Source organism: Gavialis gangeticus, unplaced genomic scaffold (assembly GCF_001723915.1).
Source record: "Gavialis gangeticus isolate Ggan-Ray unplaced genomic scaffold, GavGan_comp1, whole genome shotgun sequence".
NCBI lineage: Eukaryota > Metazoa > Chordata > Crocodylia > Gavialidae > Gavialis > Gavialis gangeticus.
Window position 1 is genome coordinate 98,520,674 of NW_017729031.1, and position 13,454 is coordinate 98,534,127.

The 13,454-nt window shown below is 43.1% G+C and overlaps 1 protein-coding gene across 1 annotated transcript in view; it reads right to left on the minus strand.

The window, feature by feature from the left end:
- Positions 1-13,454, minus strand: part of CPS1 (carbamoyl-phosphate synthase 1) — a 157,409-nt gene that overhangs the window by 130,362 nt on the left and 13,593 nt on the right. Inside the window, exons 2-3 of the mRNA XM_019523418.1 lie at positions 11,361-11,470; positions 2,602-2,746 (exon numbers count right to left, since the gene is read on the minus strand). Of these exons, the coding sequence (XP_019378963.1) occupies positions 2,602-2,746; positions 11,361-11,470 (255 nt within the window). The remainder of the gene's footprint in view (positions 1-2,601; positions 2,747-11,360; positions 11,471-13,454) is intronic.

The following is a 13,454-nucleotide window of genomic DNA, read 5'->3' on the forward strand; positions in this document are numbered from 1 at the left end:
CACCCGCATGATCCAGGGACAGCAGGACAGACCCTATGAAGAGAGGCTACAGGACCTAAACCTGTTCAGCCTTCACAAGAGAAGGCTGAGGGGGGACCTGGTGGCTGTCTATAAACTCACTAAGGGGGACCAGCAGGGTTTGGGAGAGACCTTGTTTCCCCTAGCGCCCCCTGGGTAACATGGAATAATGGCCACAAGTTGTTAAAGAGTAGGTTTAAACTAGACATCCGAAGGCACTACTTCACAGTCAGGGCAGCTAGGATCTGGAACCAACTTCCAAGGGAAGTGGTAATGGCTCCTACCCTGGGGGTCTTTAAGAGAAGGCTTGATGTCTACCTGGCTGGGCTCACTTGAGCCCAGTTTTCTCTCCTGTGCAGGGCAGGGGGTCGGATCTGATGATCTACAAGGTCCCTTCCAACCCTACTTCTATGAATCTATGAAATACCACATTGATTTAAAAAAAAAAATCAACATAAATGTAAAAAAAGAAGAGTTAAATAATGTGAAAATAAAACATTATTTTGTTCAATAAAATATTCCAGTTAACTGCAAATACACATACTTCCTATTTTTTGGTCATGTCAACAAACAAAACAAATTCCTTATTTGCACAGTTACAGTCATACTGCAGACCACATCTGAATGGAGATGCTTTCTCCAGGCTACTTTTTCCATGTCTGAAGGGAATGGATCATTTGTGATCACACAGACCTCCTCTCCTTCAAGACATAATTACACAGGATCCCTGTAGAAATTACGGTTATTTCTTACAGAAGAAAATGCATATGCTTATTTTTAGCTGGTTTTAAGACAATTATTTAGAATGCAGCTAATAATAATAATATTGTGTCCAGTTCTGTGCGCCCATTTCAAGAGGGATGTGGACAACATGGAGAGGGTCCAGAGGAGGGCCACACGCATGATCCGGGGACAACAGGGCAGACCCTACAGTGAGAGACTGCGGGACCTGAACCTATTCAGCCTCCACAAGAGAAGGCTGAGGGGGGACCTGGTGACCGTCTATAAACTCACTAGGGGGGACCAGAAGGGTTTGGGGGAGACGCTGTTTCCCCTAGCGCCCGCTGGCATAACAAGGAGTAATGGGCACAAGTTGATGGAGAGGAGGTATAGATTGGACATCCGCAAGAACTACTTCACAGTTAGGGCGGCTAGGAGCTGGAACCAACTTCCAAGGGAAGTGGTGCTGGCCCCTACCCTGGGGGTCTTTAAGAAGAGGCTGGATGCCTACCTGGCTGGACTCATTTGAGTCCCGTTTCTTGTTTTTGGGGTTTTTGTTGTTCTCCTGCCCTGGCGGGGGGTCGGGCTAGAAGATCTACTAGGTCCCTTCCAACCCTTAATCTATGAAACTATGAAACAGTGTCTATTTTTGCTCTTCCTTTGAGTTCTCTCTCTGTCTCTCTCACTCATCTTTTCCTTCTTTCCTGTTAAGAGAAACAGAAGGAATCATGCTACCAGTTAACTTTCCTCCTCCTGTCTTTAGAGAGAATTTATACCAGTTTAACTAGGACCATGGTTTAGCCAGTACACTCTTTCAAGTTGCACAAGTACATTTAAGACACACATCTCACAATGCTCAATCCTTATGTACCACTTTGGCACTGCTCCACTGGGAAAATAAATGGTTAGATTCACCACTGATACATATTTAAACACCACTCTCTCTGTTTATGCCAACAGTGTTCACAAGACCATTAAGATTAAGTACCAACATTCAAAAAGCCTTCTTACATGTTTTTCTGTAAGTCGCATAGTTTAGACTGGTAGAAAACAGAACACACATTTGCCCATTGGTGGGGGCAAATCTTAGACCAGGTTCCACCATTTAAACCAGTCCATATACATTGAATTTCTGTTCTGTTATGGGTATAGACCGGTTTCCAGTCTCTTATACCAGTAAAAGTGCAATGTCTGTACCCAGCCCAAGTTAAAACATTTGCTGAATATGCCTCATTTTCCTGATCTAGGCAGGGCTGTAACAAAAAGTCCTTCCGTGTTCAAGTGACCTTTCTGGAGCCACTTGAACATACATTAGGAGATTTCCAGAAGGAATCATTATACCATGTAGTCTGATTTCCACTGTATATTATAAGGCTGTTCAGTAAAGGATTTGAGTATGTTCAGAAGTGTGACTGCAGCTATAGACAGACCTGAGCTAGCTTTTTTAAAATAGCTAGCTAAGGTAACTAGTCATATTCTAGCAATGACAAACACAGGCTGAACAAGTTCACCCAGGACCTGATTTAAAGTGCTGGGTGGCTGAAACCCATCCCACTGAAGCTGCACTGCTACTGGTATTCAAACTGGTTGGATTAAAGCTAGCTCAGACATACACAAGCTACAGTGGATTGCAGAGTAGGCACACTCTCTCTCCAAACTGCCCTTTTCACTAGGATCTGATCTTTCCACAACAAGTGGCCTTTGGGAGACAACCTTGTACCTAAGGTATCAGAAAGATGGAAAATTAATCCTGGAAAATCTATTCCAGCTTTTATATCTAGCTACAGAGGATAGCCGAGCACACCCACATGTATCAGTGATTTGTATTCTTTTGTCCAACCCTGGCTTTGCTGGTGTTATTACCTTGATTCCATCTGACTCTAAAAACCTGCTGAGGCCCATTTCATCCAAGGCAGAAGTGTCCGGCACCCCACCATTCCCTACAATGGGGTTTGTCAGTGTGAGAATCTGCCCCCGATAGCTAGGATCTGTCAGGATTTCCATGTACCTGAAACAAAAGACAACATAACCCTGATAGGTGAAGGGAAGCAAAAAAAAGTCAACAAGAAGAAAAACAAAACAAACACAGTCAGTTCCAAGATGGGAAAACAACCAAAGGCAGGAGAGCATGTGAAACCTCCTCAGCACAGAAGTACCTGCATGTGCAGTTCACCCTACCACACCTTTTCTCTGTGTTTTTCCTATTTAAATTTGGAAACTTGGTATGCAGAAAAATTGCAGGATTTTGCACATTCCTTTTTTAAAAAAAAAAAAAATCCCTGTATTCTCCTAGAATCCACTCACTGAACTTACTCCTGTCCAGAGTGCAGTCATTGTCCAGGGTGCCCCTTTGTGACAAAGCCTAACACTATTGCACATATCATTGTTCTCTTTGCTCCATACCATTTAAGTTTCAAGTATAACAAAGTGAAAGGCAAACACCCCAAGTCCAGAGGGCCTTGAAAGTGTGGGGGCTTCCTCATCCTATGCCATCAACTTTCAGGGCCATTACTTCTCTATTTGCAGGGGAACAGAGGTAGAAAAACCGATGCCCACCCTCTCCTATGGCTTCCATTCTGACAATCTAGTGTTGCACAACTAAGGTCTGTTCTGTATCATCCTTCACCATTCCCCTGGTCTGCTTCCTACCTTTATCACTCCAATACTACTCTTGTGGCTCCTTCACACCTGTAATTTTAGCATCTCAAGGCAGCCTCTCCTGTTGCCCACCCCATTCTGCCCAGGCTGCCATATCTGAAAGCAGATGTCTCTAATCAAGCCCTTAGTCATAGCCAAGGATCCAGGTTTTCCATTTATCACAAAAATGTGGAAAAACATAGATTTTCTCCTTTAAAAGAGAAAATCACAGATTTTCCTTCTCTTTTTTAAAGGATAAAAATGCTGGAAACCATGGGTTTCCCTTTGCAGGCTGGTAGAGTTCCAGCCTGCAAGGGGCAGCCTGGGGATCATGGAGCAGGAAGAGGGTGATCACAGGCAGGGGGTGCCACATGCATGTGCATGCACACACATGCACATGGCAGCCAGGCAGTGTGGTGGAGAACAGCTCCTGAAGCTCCCTGCAGGTAAGTATATGAGGGTGGCAAAAGCGAGACATGGGGGGGACCATAGGTGACACATCACGGGGGAATGGAGGGGCATGGTCCTGTCCCCAGATTTCTGCAGCCACAGCAAGCATGGGGCTGCAGCAGGTGAGACCTCGTGCAGGAGGGCAGAGCAGCTCAGTGAGACTCATTGGTGCTGTTGTCCCTATGCTCCCAATACCATTTGCATCGTCAGTAGTGCAAAAAGTAATGGATTGTGGGCAGAGGGCCCTCACCTCCTCCTGACTCCAGACACTCATGCACTGGACCATGGCTCTACCCTGCCACCGTGGCCTGGCTACCACCACAGCTCTACCCGACCTCCGTGGCCCAGCTATGGCCATCACTACCGTCGCCACTGCTCCCCTCAGGCTGTAGCTCTACCCCAGAGGGGATATGGGTTGGGAGGCAGTGCAGGTGGCCTGAGGGAAACAGTGGTGGTGGCCAGGCCATGGTGACAAGGTAGGGCCATGACAGAGCACATAAGGAGCTGTCAATGGGAGAAGGTGAAGGCAGCACAGCACCCCCCTTGCTCCCCCGGACCCATTACTCCTTGCGATGCTGGTGGCACAGCTGGCACAGGGTCCCAGCAGTAGCAGCAATAAGTTTTGCCATCCTGCTCTGCCCTCCCACACTGGGTCCCACCTGCTGGGCCCCAGAAGCAGCTCCTGCCCATGCTGATCCAGCCAGGCTGCCGCCCTGTGCCCCCTGTGGGCACACAAATCTGGGGCAGGGGCATGTTCCCTTATACGCCCCAAATACATCACTTATGGCATCGCCTATGGTCAGGCAACCACCGCCCCACACACCCCCACCCTGCCCCACACTCCCCACCCCACACGCTGTGGGGCTGGGGCCTGGGTGCAGAGTGGGGGACTAAAATCAAACACCAAAATATATAGGTATTTAGAATTAATTTTATTATAATGATTGAGGCACTGGTAGACTTCCAGATTGCTTTACATTTTTAAATATATCAATAAAGCATTGTGTTCAATGGATACCTATGTATACAGTGGTGTTTCATTTTAATTGCTGAAAAATGCAGATTTTTTTTTTTTTTAATGAGAGACTTTTGGATGTTTAAACAGAGAAAACCAGGATTCCTGGTCATAGCTAAGGAGGTTAAGTATGACCAGTTCTCTTATCCATTGATTCTTTTTGGCTGGCTGTTATAGGGGGATCTACCAACCCCATCATCCACCTCGTCTCCAAAAGGTAGTGGGAGTGCCTTCTGCAGGGGCAAAACCCTTGATTCCTCGGGAGAAGTCTGCATCCTTGTGGTAGTTCACCACCCAGTGTCTACTGAGAAATATACTGGCTGATTATGTATCTTCATGCTGTTTGATCACTTCAATGGGGCATGCGCATTCACCCAGCTGAAGTGATTTCCTAGAAGACAGTATCCGAGGCTTTATTGGCATGTTTAATAGGTAGCCTTCTCTTCCTGTCAGGGCATACCCATACATCCTCTCCCATGAGAACAATTTGTGGCTGAGACACAGCACAGGGCATTCTTCTCCCTTTTCATTCTAGTATAGGACTGCAACAGCTACATCTCTCTGCAAAACTAACTGTTTTGCAAAGTCAGGAGCTGGAAAACCTGGTGGTTTGCACAAGGTGTCTCTCACCCCCCAAAAAGGGCTTTTCATGCTCAAGAGTCCAGTGCTATTTCAAAGGAGCAGATCCATTTATCAGTTCCATGGAGCATGCAACTATAAAGGAAACAGTCACCAATTTCCTACAGCAGTCTGCAAGGCTTAGAAAGCAACCAAACTACCTCTGTTGTGGGTCTGTGGCAGTTTTGTAGGGTCTACACTCTGCTCCCTAGGGCCTGGTCCAAGGTAGCATAGAACCCCAGATAAATAGGGTTTACAGGAACTCAGGTCTAAACTTCTGGTCCAACCCCAGGTCAAGGCAGGAACAAACCAACCAACTGCTAGTCCATGCTTCACTTAAATCTTCTAATGTTGGAAGCTCTAAGTAATCTGTTCCAGTACTTGATCGCCTTCACAATTAGGAAAGTTCTTCCTAATAGCTAACCCAACTTTCTCGTGCTGCAATTTAAGTCCATTAAGCAAAGTACAGCTTCTATAGCTGCTGTTGCTTGTTATCAGGGCATCTAGCTGGGTCCTGAAGAGGATGACATCACTAAGGTAGGCTGTTGGGTATTCCATTGGATCTACACAGCCTTGACCATTAGGCAGTAAAAGATTGCAGCAACATAATGGACCCCAAAGGGTATGACCCTGAATTGAAATAGATGCCAAGGAGATTTTTTTTTTTGTCTCAATAGGCCCTGGTCAGGAGAATTTTCCAGTTACCTGTGTTCAGGTCTTGCACAGAGCTATAATAGCCAAAACTCAGCCAAGGTATTGGGTAAGCATGAATATAGCATTTCATTTCCCAAAATATTTGGGGACTAATATAATGGGGCTTTTCCACACACACTGTGGCTCAGCAATGATCCCTAGTACCTTTACCTTTTCTGCCTCCTTTGATTACTTTGTTTTTTCCTGTGAGGGGTTTCAGTTCTTTCCCTCTCATATTTCCCAGTAAATCAGCCTGTACTGTACTCTAAGCATTCATGCACTGACTGCTGCTGATACCCAAACTGCCTAGTTTAATGCTAACTTAGGTGTCTCTATGCTGCACTGCAATCACTGTGGTGTTAACATACCCCAAATCATCCCAAGAGTCGAGCATTTCAGCAAGTTTATATACTCAATTTGTCTCCTCCTTTACGTAGCAGCAAATAGGCTTCATAATCCATTGGCTTCACCTTCAAAGGCAAGAAGCTCCTTACTTAGAGCCCCAATAAATCTATCCTACCCAATTCAAAGGGTGTTTCAATGATCTGGAAGGGGCAGGGGAGGAGAGACTGCCAAAGGATCCAGAGGTAGTTGTCTGTGGCAACTATTTAGCTGTTCAGACAAAATGCATGTAAGTCTTGGACATCTTTATGGATCCCAGCCCAAAAACCAGAGGAAAGAAAGAGTGTCTTCTCTATTCCTATATGTCCCACTGATGATGTCTCATGGACTAGGTTAGATCTTTTTGTCAAACACAGGGCACCATAAAAGCTGAACATGAAAACTCTCCTGTAACTTATATTCTGTCACTTAGCACAGACAAACTCATTTAAGCTTCAAATGTGGCAACCATCTTGCTAGAGTTGGTTGGATCACATCTCCACCTCATGAGGGCTCTTCCTTCCTCATTTACTCATTCGTTCCACTCCTTTGTTGTTTTACTACCTTCGGCCCCAGGTTGGAGTAACTGAATAGCTTTTTGGCATGTGTGAGGTTTTGCCTATCTGTGGATTTTACAGTGAGGGCATTAATAGATAGTTAGTTGGAGTCTTCATTCTTCATGCAATACCTGGCGCTAGCCTAGAAAGTGCTTAGTGATCCTTTTCTGACAGTTCCTTCTTTCGTACCTCATGACCTTCTCTTGCCATCTGGTAGTTTGTTTCCAGTAGAAGTAAATCTTAATGTCCAAGTGGGAAAACTACTCAAAAGTCTCTTTTTGAAGTCAGAGTGCCTCCTTCTGCTTTGGCCATTGGTGTTTCTAATGAGCAGCAAAAGCCACGCCAATCCCATCTGCCCAAAAAAAGACTGTTTGCACCTCAGCAATCAAATGGGTTATATATGTCTGCAGATAGATCAAATACTGCCAGATAACTAGCTGATAGGTCTCTTGCCAACAGAACCACACCCCACAATGTTTGCTGACCCTAGGGCCTGGATGCATTTCATCTGGTATTATCATCTAGTTTAGTCCTGCTGGATGAGTGGAATTAGACCACTTCAGCTAAGAAGGGACCAAAACTGCATTCTGTAGCAGGGACGTCTCTCCAGATATGCCCTTCCTTCTCACAATGGAAGCAGACTCCCTTTTCAGACTCTGTGAAAGTCAGCTGGCTTGGTTGCAGGCCAACCTAATAAGTTTCCCCCATCCAGAGAGCAAAGAGTGATTGATGTGGGTCACCATCTAGTCATATATCTTGCTGCTTTCCTGTAGTGTCCCCTCAGTGGTCCTGGAGCAGGGAACTGCTGTCAACAATTTAGGCAAGCTAGTTAGCCATCCATTAACCTTTCTTGAGCTGCTCTCATGTGGGAACTATAGTAACGGCCAATATTATACATGTTTTCATTTTACATTTATTGTATGTAGCACTTTCCATCTGGAAGGATACAAAGGCCTTTCATAAATAGCCTAGGTTCAACACAGCTGAGATGCAGTCACTTCTGGAATAAGCAAACAAAGTGTGCTTTAGTCGTTTGGATGTGGAAACACCTTGTCAATGAACAAAGTAAATCCATACTCTTTTTGTCCACGCAGAGCAGGTAACCTTGGTTTTTAAGGCTTACTGGAAAGTCTCAAGGCTTAAATTGCGTAGAATTCTATTTACTTACTTCTGAGAGATACTGTCAGGACCTGGATCCTGAGTCAGCAAGGCATCCTAATCACAAAGCATATAAGCATATGCTTAACTTCAGGTGAATGAATGCTCCAGTCCCATTAACTTCAGTAGTATTTATCTAAATGTAAGAATGTGCTTAAATGCTTTCCTCAGCAGGAGAAGCTTGAAACCCATAATTGAATGTTTTGATGACCTGGCATTCAGACCTAAGATTCTGCATTAATGATAAGGTGAGCACTGGATCATTTTTAGTCGTACTTTCCAAACTAAATTCCAAATCAAATAATGGTAGTTTCCCTAGAGTACCTACTTTCTCTCTGTAGCATCAGTTCAATGAGTGATTCTTCACCTACTGCTCTATACCGTCATAAACAGTTCCTGCAAGCTGTTAAACACAACCCTTGCCTGTCAACCAAGAAGTGACTGTATTTCAGCAATGAATGAAGCCATCCCATCTCTGCATACATTTTGCTAAGTGTACTGGAATGCTTCAGGATGAATTTGCCCCATATAATTTGTCTATATAATTTTTTAGTATCATTTTTTAAATGGTAGATAATTAGAAACTCACACTGTTTACCAGAGATCAGAAAGTCACAAGAGACAATTTTTTTTATGGAATGCCAGCACTATTGCCAAGAGATTAATTCTCATACACTGGAAAACTCTTTGCAAAATCCAGAATGGTTGCAGGCTGATACAGGCAACAGAGTGTTCGAGCTAGTTCTGAGAAATGACATGTTTAATAAACAATGCCCATGGAATATTTCAAGGTATTTTTGTCCTGCTGTTTGAACTCATATTTTCTGCTATGGTTAATATAGGGAGATTTTCAAATGTTCGTGTTTGGCTGTAGCACAGTGAGGGTCCACCTGAGGCATGAGCACCACAAGTAGCACAGGCAGCCCCTACTTGTGTCACGTGACAGAGCAGGTAGGGAACAGGCAGCACAGCAGCAGATAGGGCAGAAGGCAGAGCAGGAAATCAGGCAGGAAGCACAGGGCTGGAAGCAGAAAGAAGAGCAGGAGATTGGGCAATGGTCACTGAACAGGGAACAAAAAACAGAGTGGAAGAATGGATACAGGAAGGGGATTGGACTGGCACTTAGGGAGGGTATGGGGCTAATTTGTGGTACATGTACCATAAAGGTTGGCTCCCAGTGCTATACACCCATTGAAAATATATCTCTTCCTCCTATTTGAGTGTGTATGCTTCCAAAAATTCTTCATTAATTGCAAAGTTAACATGATTCACCTTTGTGAGGTTTTTCAAGCATCAAACAAGACCAAAAAGCCATTCATTTTGACTGTGGTTTTCAGGTGCAGCTCTCCACTGAGAAAATGCACTTCACATAGGTGCCCTGTCTTCTGGATCTTGGAAGTACAGACGGACATGAAAGCAATGAAGATGGTGCAGGGTTCAGGTCTCTCTGCTTGCCCAGAAGCCCTGCCTCTATAAATTCCTGCCAATCATGACATTTGCTAGAATGAATAGTACAGGGGGAGAGAATGGGGGAGGAACAGCCCCATGGAAAGAAAAGTAATTAATTTAGCTGGTCAAAACACAGGGACATAACAACTTTTACTGTTCTTCCTATTTTCTTTAGCTGATCATCATTTATCCCCAACCAGCTGGCAGTAATACTAAATGAATTTTTCATGAAAATATCTGTGAACAATGTACCCTTTTCTATGTTGAGATTCAAGTTTTTACTAAAAAATGTTGCCAAAAAAGGAAAGTTGCAAATTACATTGAAAACGCAATACCCATAAAAACAGTTTTGCATCCTTGCTCTGTGTTGTTGAGCAAGAATTCAGGCACTTATAGGGAGAAAAAAAAACACATAAGCACGTTTTAATTTCATGAATATTTAGCTCAGTCTGAACTGACCCATGACCCTAGAAACATCCAGTTGACAATGTATAGAATAGCAGCTTGCTTTACAAAATTCTTGGAGTAGCCACTTCCATGTTCATTCTGCCCCACCTCACTGGCACAGTCATGCCTATGCTACTAACTTGTTTCCTATCCTAATGAATATCTCTAATCCTGAAAAGGTATGTACCTATTAATACAGACGCTTGTGTTATACCAGTTGGAAAACAAACCACAGCTGCATGGATTGCTTTGGACACTTAAAGCTTTAAAAGAGCTAGAGAACCACAAGGTCTCATTCTGCATAAAGTAGTCCTTGAATTCCAAGTCCAGTTGTGCCTGGTTAAGTTCTGTCACATCTATGCTCTGCAAGAACATTTCATAATCTAATTCTGCTAAAATAATCTCTTCTCTGTATTAATCAGGGTTATGCCCCCTAGACTTAAGAATACAACAGGCTTTTTAAATTTATACTTTACTTCTTCCCTCCAGCCCTATTGGTACTCAGAAAAAAATAAGCACTTCTTTATGAAGGTATCCTCTCTATTTATTGGTAAATGAATAAATATGGCTTCTGTCATTGAGCTGCAGTGTTGAAGGGAAATTAATCCATCAGGTGCTGTCTGACTTTTGTGATGTGACAAGATTTATTACCCATAATCTATCACAGAGAAGAGAACTCTGGTGCCCTCCATCATTCTGATCTATATTAAACAGTTGTTTGTTGGCAGGTATATTAACACGGCTAGTAATTAGTGCTGTCGAAAAGCTTAAGTAATTGCCTTGTGATGCAAAACTTTGCAAAACAGATTTCCAGTGCTGTAATTTAGCACTCTTACCAACAGAACTATTTAAAAAAATATCTTGCAATATGTATTCCACCCAGGGACAGCAGACTGCAGCATATGAAGCAGTTGTGCAAAGACTGCATTGACATCTTGGCTAAAGTTCTTGTGAGTTATCTCAGACCATCTCAACTCCCACCTCCCACTGAAGCTTAAAGCTCCCCACAAATGACCTTAGTGTATCAGGCATATTTGTAATAGGACTGACCATCATTTCTGTTAAGGTCAATGGTTCAAGGCTAGGCACAATGATAACACAAAGACAACACCAACAAAATGCCCTGCTAGCTATGAAAAAGCAGATTTTTCCCCACAATTTACTGCTGTGCTATTAGATTGGTTTCTCTGCTTATGTCACATTTGTGTTCAACTTACCCAGAAAGGCCTGTGTTGAATACAACTTCCCCTACTGTGGAGGATGGATAGCCAAAGGAATAACCCCTCATCTTTGTTCCATCTTCCAGTACCAGGTTTGCTGCCGGCGCCTAGAGAAACAAATTGCATGATGAGACTCAGATATATACTTTTAAAGGATTCTTATAGAGGAAACATTCAGGGTATCTGGTTCTCATGCTTTATCCTATGCATTGCACAAATTCCCTCCTCTCCAAGGAATTGTCTACAGTGTTATCCTTCTTCTATTGTCTCTTTAATACTCCCTTCTGCCATGATGCTGTGAGAACAAAGTCATCTGTTCATGAAAGCTTATACTCCATATATATTTTTATTTAGTCAGTCTATAAGGTGCATATCTACCCTGCCTTCAAGGTGAACTGTACACAGAGCTAGGGTAGATGAAACTGTGCTGATATTACTTCTGGATCAGCCTGCTTCTTCTCACCCCAACTGTTTGTTTCCTCTATCTACTGTATCTTGTAATTATCCAAGATGATAATCTCTTTAGGGGAAAGATAGCCTCCTTGCTACATGTTTGTTCCTAGCTGGATGCTAAATACACTGGCACTTATCCAAAAAGGCATTTAGGCACATGCTTAAATTGTGATTTTACTTGGGTATCTAATCTGCTTAAATGTAAGCATATGCTCAAGCACTTTCCTGGACTAGGGTGCAGTTCCAAGAGGACTGCAACAGAAGAATCACAGCCTGGATCAGACCCAATATCCATCCAATTCAGCATCTTCCCTTTCCAACTGAAGCTGGGACCAGATGTGTCATAGGCACAATAAGTCCCTATAATAGGTGATTATGGGCAGCTTATTCCATAGGGTAAGTCTCTTCCTACCCTAGGCACACCTGAGGTATAAACTATAATCTTGACAGTCATGTTGCAGTGACCGTCTTTCCTGAGTGCAGAGGTTTTGCTACTTGCTGATCACTCTCAAATCAATTTTATCTGGCTGAAAAAAATACTTCCCATTGATAAATCATCTGTCCAGAGAATGTGCAGTTTCAATGATGTAAGCTAACCGCGTGTGTACTAAAGAGAATGGAGTTTGCTGGTATTGCTATTGGCCATCTTTGATTATGCCAGTTGGAGCGTCTTCCTTACACCAGGAAGATTGGGGTGGACATAACATATCAGAGTGTTTTGAACTGGAGGCTTTTCTAACACCACAGCACTTCATTTGTATTCCATCACCAGGCCATGTGAGTCATTCAAACAGGGTCTTCATAGATAGTCATTACACCAACAGAGACTGTGTTGTAGCTGTTGACTGGTGGTCTTAAACTTGCCATGATTTGAAATCCTCTCATGATGAGCACTACTTGTAATTGTAACATATAATGATTAATGAATCATGGGTCACTTGAAAGCACTACAAGAACATAAATTAAGCTTCAACACCTCTGCAGTAGGCAAGGATAGCAAACCCTACTACAAACTCAGCATTTTCTATCAGCACTATGTGACACTACTAAAACTAGTCAGTAATGACTGGTAGAAGCTATATTTTTCATTCCTTATGAAATTATCACCTCTGTTTTACAGCTGGGGAAACTAAAACAGGAGAGATTATACAAGTTTCCCAAGGTCAGATGAGTCAGTGGCAGTCTGGGAATAGAAATGCAAACAACTCCAAGGCAAGATTCCTCCACAAGAGCTGACGACAATTCAGAGATCCCAGTCTGGCAAGTGAATTTCTTCTGTAAAGTCCTGACAAATTATTCCAGTCAGAATTCAAACAAGGTCCTCATCTTGGTTCCAAAGCGGTGCTAGTTGCATGTACACCAATAAGGAAATTGCTGAGAAGCTCCAATAAGCTTGCCCTGTTGCAAGTAGTGCTCTGAGTGTCTGGCAAAGTGATTCTTTGTATTGTGCTTTTAAAAACAAAGAAAATCAATTTGGTGTAGAGTGGAACAGAGAAACTATTTTCCGTTTGTGATAAATTAGATAAACAATCACAGATAGGAGAAATTTTATTTTCAGTATTGAACATTTCGTAACCATCTCAGCAAACATTCATTCAAGACTTCATTGCGGTTATAAATACAGTGCAGATCAATTAC